Consider the following 7,348-nt stretch of genomic DNA (forward strand, 5'->3'; position numbering starts at 1 on the left):
CAGCGAAAGTTTGGAGAACCAGAACAATGGCTTCTCAATGGCGGAGAGACAACGACGATGGTCCTGCTGATCGGTCCCCACACTTTTTCAAGATTATTCTGCTGAATGCTGTTCAGGAAGGAAAGCTTGTAAGTATGCTCAAATTTATAAACTAGATTCCTCTGAAAATCATATGCTAATATACACTTCGAACACTTCATCTTCTTTATTTGTGATTCTTGAAAAAATGTACATTTGTTACATGTAGTCAGAAAAACTTTCATTTTGCAATACGTAGGTTACACTTTAAGAAGAACACAGTCACATAACAGAGTACTTTTGCATCGTACACTTTTATATGAACAAAAAATGAAACAGGGATAAGCGCATGGTAGAGATTGAGGAAAAATAAATATAGAGCAAGAGCAGATGGCATTTTTTTGAAAATGTGATAGGGCTTATAGGGTCACCACAGATGTATAACTCAATTTAAACTGTGAAACTGTGTCCTGGGATCAAACTAGGATACAGAAATCGTTCACTCTTTTTATCATTTGTTTTTTAGAGTTCACAAACTTATGAAGTGGCTAAGTGGCAAAAATTACTACGTCTAAATCCAAATCCTGCCCATAAACAAAAGTGGGTCATCTTCAATGTTTCCCCAACACCCCAAAACCAAATCACAGACACATTATCAAAATACAACATTTCCCCAAAATTTTTTACATTTCAACAACAACAGAGAAATGTAAAATGTTGACAGCTGTTGATGGTTATTTTGGTTATAAGATTAGGTTGTATAATTTGGTTTCAAAATTCATAAGATTTGTTACTGTTATAGCTATTAAATATAACGTCAATGTTGCAGGATTACATTTTATTTTGTTTGATTTTCTTTTCTTTTTTGTGTGGGGGTGGGGGGCTGTAACTAAGAAGTATTATGCCATCATTCAAACTTTTATTTTCTAGCATTGTGTATAAGGATTGATTGCATGTGTTTATTTCCCTAGCCTGCATTTATGTTATGGAGATTCTTTTTACAGCGGATTCCAGATAAGTTCGTGCAGAAATTTGGAGTGGACCTGTCAGATATGGCCTTTCTCACTATTCCAAATGGTAGAAAATGGAAAGTCAAGTTGACACAACATGCTGGGGGGGTTTGGTTTCAAAATGGTTGGTCCGAATTTGCAAGCTCTCATGGTGTAGCCGTGGGGCACTTGCTGGTTTTCAAATATGAAGGAAATTCACAGTTTCATGTACTCATATTTGATGCCACTGCAACAGAAATAGACTATACTTTAGACGACGAACTCCAAGTTCATAGGATCGAAGATGATGAGAGTGATGACAGCTCTGTTGAAATCATCAAACACTTTTATAGGGGAGAGGGTTCAGGTTTGAATGTTACACTTTTGTAAGCAACTGGTTGATTTGTTTAGCTTCTGCTCTATTAATTTTATGTGCATGACTTCGTATTTTCAACTTCTTTCAGGATCAGCCCATCCTAAGAAAGACGGTGGTGTAGCTAAAAATCTTGTTATAGCCAATGCTTTTAAATCAGAAAATCCCCTTTTCACTGTTATCATGCGTCCATCCTACGTTAATGGCAAGGATCGTGCGGTAAGCTTTTAGCTTCACTAAAATGGAATATTTTTGTAATTTAGAAATGCAACTCCCATTAACTATCATTTTTCATAGATCAATTAGAAAGATTGTCACACTAGATACTTGTGGCTGGACATTTTGTTCGTAATGATTTTTTTTTATTTGTGTTTTTAGGTGAAAAGATGTAGATCAATTAGATACTTGTTGCTGGAATATATTTGTTAAATATCTATTATTGTTCCTTTTACAGAGTTTACCCCAACACATTATCAACTACTTACCAAGAGACGGGTTTACCAAGGACTACACCAAAGCAAGTATACTCCCTGTCAAGCTCCAGATTGTGGACCGATTATGGCCTGTGAAGCTATACATTTATGAATGAAGTGGGGGTTCATCATGTGTCGTATCAGCTGGTTGGTCTGCGTTTGTGAGGGAAAATAGTTTGCAAGTAGGAGATGTTTGCGTATTTGAGCTGATTATGAGGGACGGTGTTGTGTTAAACGTCCACATTTTCAAGTGCCAAGACTAAGTGGTTAGGGTGGATGCAAAGTGATGATAATATTATGTGATGTTTAGAGTGTGTTTACTTTGCAACTTTACTATTCATCCCTATTTTGTTCATCCCAGTTTGCAACTTTATTGATTGGGTACTTTTGTGATGTTTAGAGTTTCACTCTTGGGAAATTTTTAATTACTATGATGAACTTTCATATGTATTTTAAAATGAATGTGATGCTGTATTTTTTTCTGCGCTTTTGTTTGGATTTTGGCCTTTTTTGCATGTCATTCAATTATATTACATTGAATGGTGACTCTTGGATTTTATTTTAGGGGGGTCAACATTGTTATTGCTATAGGATTTTGTTCTTTTCAGATGACATTGTTGTATGTTTTGTATATATTGTAACACTTTAATACAATAACACCATGTGCAATAATTTTTAGTCATTATTTTTGATGTTTGCAAATTTAGATGTTTAAAAAATAAGTGAGAAGTTAATCCATCAATTGTGTCAATCAATATAATGTGGCAAATTGAAAAGCTTGATAGCTAAATTTTCAAAATTTCACTTGGTAGCAATTTTTCAAATGTTATAGATGAAGTTGGAACTTCTTGTAAACTGCAAGGACTAAAATATGTACTGTTTTATTCAATGAACTTGATGAATCGTTGCTCAAAGAAAAATATCATTGTTTCCTGAAAAATCTTTGTATCTTACAAATGAATAACACAAAATACTGGTGAAATATGTACCAATACGCTATTTGCAACCAAATTTTCCACGGCTCCTTTGCCAGCTAAAAAACCACGAACAAGAGGACTGTATGGAACTATTCCAATGCCAAGCTCCCTGCATGTACAAAAACATTAAAATTCGAGAGACCATACTCATGCTTCTGGATAAGATAATTAAATTATATTGAAATCAAATCTACACAAAATGGATGATATTTTTTTTTTTTGTTGCAGTAGTCCTTCAAAAGAACAGTAGTGTTGCAAACGCAAGGATGAATATAAGGGGAAAATAAAAAAGGAGAGAGATTTAGGATACACGGAAGCATTCAAAACACCAAAATTTATAGAAAAACATCATCTTTGAACTAAACAAACCTGCAAACAACATCTGTCAGACTCCTATCATAACTGCTGCCATTAACTGCTTATGAAAGTGGGTCATCCACACGGTAGAAATGCAAGTAATTCTATCATTGTCATAAGGAATCATGAGTCTGGATTATTTCTAAATCCATTTTCTCAAGAAATTTTCATGAAAAAGAAATTTTCATGAAAACTGTGAAACTTACATTTTATTGAGAATCATACCACTAAAAAAGAAGTAAATAAAAAATATTAAATAAAAAGGCTCCGCATGATTTTTGGAACAACTTAGAAGACTACTTGTTATTGTCAATTAATGTTGAGAAATGATTACACCTAACAGGAAGATTAAGGGAGACCAGTGAAAATAACTCAAGTTCTACAAAATTGAGTAACTCTGCAAATAACTCGCTTTATGATGTATCAATTTATATGCAAGCCATTACACACAGAAATTGCATTCTTGAGATATTCTACTGCAAATAACTTGATTTTACCGGAGTTCGGTTTTGTGCGAGGTAGCCATATACAGTTGGATTCCTCTTGGACTGCATCTGGACCAGTCCAAATATATGGGCTGGGTGGGTGCATGTGTACAACGTAACTCGATTTTCCAAATCTCGAGGAATTTGAATTCTTGTGAGTGTCCACTGCACAGAACTCGATTCAAGTAGAATCGAGTATTGTGGCAGGCCTACCTTTAAACTTCGATTCGTCTTGGACTGCATCTGGACCAGTCCAAATATCTGGGGGCCCAGAAAAATAACTCGAGTTATGTATAATCGAGTTATTTGAAATTAACTCGTTGTCTGCAACATTGAGTTATGAGAAAGCCGTTCCACCATTAACTGGATTCTTGTTATTTGTGCTACACATAACTCGATTTACGGACAGTCGGTTTATGTGCAAGCCCTTGTGCTGAAAATTTGATTGCATGTAAGTCGATTTCCAGAAAATCGAGTTATATGGACATTACAATCTATTACCCATTTTTATTAACTCTTCCCCAGTTCTGCAGAACTTGCAGCTGTCCGAAATTACATCTTCGATTGCTCTCACTTCATCCGGCTAGAACCCACAATTTCCCGCGCAAATTCGTCGAGGATTTTACATAGTAAGACTCTTTTAACGGTTGCTGTCTTTGAAATTACACATTGTTGGTGCATTATTCTCAAATTTTGCATTTTGATGCTTCACACTTCTATGTCTATGTCTATGAAGATTGTGATGAAATTGGGCGTTTGCCTAGTCAAATGCATTGTTGTTAGTAAGGTTGCCTATGTCATAGGTTGTCTTCCTTCCACAAAATGAACTTGCCAGTGGCTCCATATGTGTGTGGTATAGATATATGCTGGTTGTATGTCTGAACTGTACATTGTGCAATTTATTTTCTGTTTTTTGTAGAAGCTGGTGAAACTTACTACATGTAGCTACGATGGTATGATATATGTCAGTTCCTAAATCCACTTGTATGTTTCCTATATGATAAGACTTCTGTTATATACTCTAGGTCTCTAACTTCAAATTATTGACTCGGACCAAAATGCATTACAATTATTGCACCAACTAAACAACCCGTGAATAAGAATATTTGGTTTTCATTGTGTTGTTGTAAACTGCTCTAGACAGTATATTGTGTGCATGATTTTCTACACATGGTAGCTGGTTACTCTTTAATTTTTGTTCTCTGCTTCAAACTTCATTTTGGTTCTGTTTTTGTGTGAGCTGATTGTGTTTGCACTACTGACCATCGATTAGTTATGGGTCCGAAGAGGACTAAGAGGGGAAAATGCAAAGCTGCATCCGAACCTGAAGTGGTGTTTGATCAATTAAGGTTCCTCACGCCAGAAAATGAGCAAACCTTTGAAACCTTGATTAAGCGTAGGCGTATTTGGGGAGAAAGGCAAATCAATTTACAGGAACTGCATCCTTTTGTTCGTGAGAATCTACAGTCTAGGCATTGGCTGTCCCTATGTACAAACATACAACCCCCTCCAGCTGACTTGATTAGAGAATTCTATTCGAATCTATCGGTGCATGAGGATCTTGGTGGTCACAAGGTGGCATCGTCCATACGTGGTGTACCGTTTACAATAACTAGGGAGCACGTATCTAAAGCCCTTGATGTACCTATAATTTGTACACCTACTTATCCAAACTCTATGTCTCCTCGTATTGATGATGTTATGGATGTTCTTTGTGGACGATCAAACAATCGGGATTCTGGCCGAAGTATTAGCTCAAGTGAGTTGACTAAGCTTAATTATATCTTCTTTAGGATAGCTTGTCACAACATTTTTCCTATCTCTCATATCCATACAATCCCTGTAGACAGGTGTATCTTGCTTTACGCCCTTGTCACCAATAGTTCCATTTGTTTTCCTTCCCTTTTCATCGAAACCATTGTCAAGGTGCGTAGGAGCAAGTATAAGAGGCATGCTTTGTTTTTCCCAGTTCTCATCCATAGGGTCCTCAAATATTTAGGATTAAAGAACTTTCCTTCCCACGAGTTGGTTCACATCCAAGCCCCTATAGGAGCCAAATTTCTGAAACAGCGAACTGCCCAAAAGAAGGTTGTCGACCTCAGTGTTGGTCCATCCAACAGACCACGAGTACGGTCTACTACTGGAGATGTTCAAGATGAGGACATGCATGGGGATCCCACATCTGTTGTTGCCGAGGATGGTGATGATGAGATAGATGTTGACACTATTGATGCAGCGCATACATGCCCTCTTCCTCCCTCTCTTCATGCTATGATGGAGACCATTATGACGACTCAGGCAGCCCATGGTCAGCTTCTACATGGTCTTCTTGCCGAGGTTGGAGCTATGCGAGCGGACTTAGCTCACTATAGATGTCCTGTTCCACCTTCTACACCATCTGACTCTTGATGATTCCCATTGGGTATTGTACCCAAGGGGGGGACGATTTTCAGTTCGTGGTTGCTATAACATATTTGGAGAATTGTATGACAGTTCTATATTTTTTTATTTTAGTGGCAATTTGAAGAACATGGTATCCATTGAAAGTAATTTGATATATTAATATGATGGTTAGTTTCATGCCCATCGTTACTATCATTAGTATTATTGAAATGGATGTAATGGTCTAAGAATTTTTTATGTTATTATGTGATTCTATATAATATCAAGTAGATCCAAGTCTGTGTGTAAATAACATTTATTTCATAATTCTGTACGACGCTCACGTGTTTTTAGATTATAGTAATTATTAATACAAATGGAAGGTTTTGTGAAAGCACAATTCGTTTACAGGTTTTGATATTAACGATGAACCACCTAGGAGATTTTCCTTGGAACAATGGCTGAAGCTATATCTTGACTTCAGGCAACTATTTTTATTGGAGGTTTTGCTGAGCTTACATGTATTTTCCACTAATTGGATATTTTTGTCGATCTTAAATCAGCAATTATATTATTCTGAATTTGATCCTCGCCTGGACTATTCCTCATGCATCATATTTTCATTACAAAATTTATTGATGAAACCTTGCAGTGCAGACTCGTCGAAAAAGATAAAAGCGACACTTGGCATGACCTCATTCACTCTAGCATTAGGTCTAACGGATTTTTTTTTTAATCAAATATGAGGAATCCAAACCTGAAGTGGTGGCCCCTTACATAATATATTAGATAACAGTGAGCTGAAGATAATAAACATCGTGAAGTTTAAGTATGTTGTGAAGGACCAAACACGATTAAACAGATATAACAGTGACCTCAAGCCACTAACATCAAAGTTCTAAGAGCAAAGTGGTGCTTTTAACCTGTAAATTATTATGGCACGCGTTTGTTTGAGAGCTTAGTTTCAGGGTTGAACATGGTTTTACCTATGTGCAATCTCTTCTAACCAACAGTCACGAATTATGGGAAGAGCGTTTTGACTACCATCCTTGAAAATGACCAACGATAATAAACACCCTGATGTTTAAGATTTTGTAAAGGTAAAGTCCACAATTAAACAGATATAACCAGGAGCTCAAGCCACCACCAACATCTACGGTATAACAGATGTGGTATTCAGACCAAATTGGGCCTCGCTTCAAACCGACAAGTCTTTGACCACGATGTTTGATCGAATAGTCGAGTAAGTAGGTATTCCCTCAAATGCAGTCTCACATCAATTGGCTACGATTAC

At 36.6% G+C, this 7,348-nt stretch overlaps 1 protein-coding gene across 1 annotated transcript; it reads left to right on the forward strand.

The window, feature by feature from the left end:
* Nucleotides 1-26: 26 nt before the first annotated feature.
* Nucleotides 27-1,969, forward strand: LOC126699625 (B3 domain-containing protein At4g01580-like). The gene is made up of 4 exons (XM_050397567.1): nt 27-128; nt 1,023-1,374; nt 1,472-1,599; nt 1,835-1,969. Exons 1-4 carry the CDS (start codon nt 27-29, stop codon nt 1,967-1,969), a joined length of 717 nt encoding a protein of 238 aa, XP_050253524.1.
* Nucleotides 1,970-7,348: the final 5,379 nt, after the last annotated feature.

Source organism: Quercus robur, chromosome 2 (genome assembly GCF_932294415.1).
Source record: "Quercus robur chromosome 2, dhQueRobu3.1, whole genome shotgun sequence".
NCBI classification, from domain to species: domain Eukaryota; kingdom Viridiplantae; phylum Streptophyta; class Magnoliopsida; order Fagales; family Fagaceae; genus Quercus; species Quercus robur.

Excerpts from the sequence above, each read along its gene's own strand:
- LOC126699625 (XM_050397567.1), top strand. The coding sequence starts at position 27 with ATGGCTTCTCAATGGCGGAGAGACAACGACGATGGTCCTGCTGATCGG. Across the intron at positions 129-1,022 it reads CTGTTCAGGAAGGAAAGCTT|CGGATTCCAGATAAGTTCGT; the intron begins GTAAGTATGCTC and ends TTCTTTTTACAG. Across the intron at positions 1,600-1,834 it reads TTAATGGCAAGGATCGTGCG|AGTTTACCCCAACACATTAT; the intron begins GTAAGCTTTTAG and ends TTCCTTTTACAG.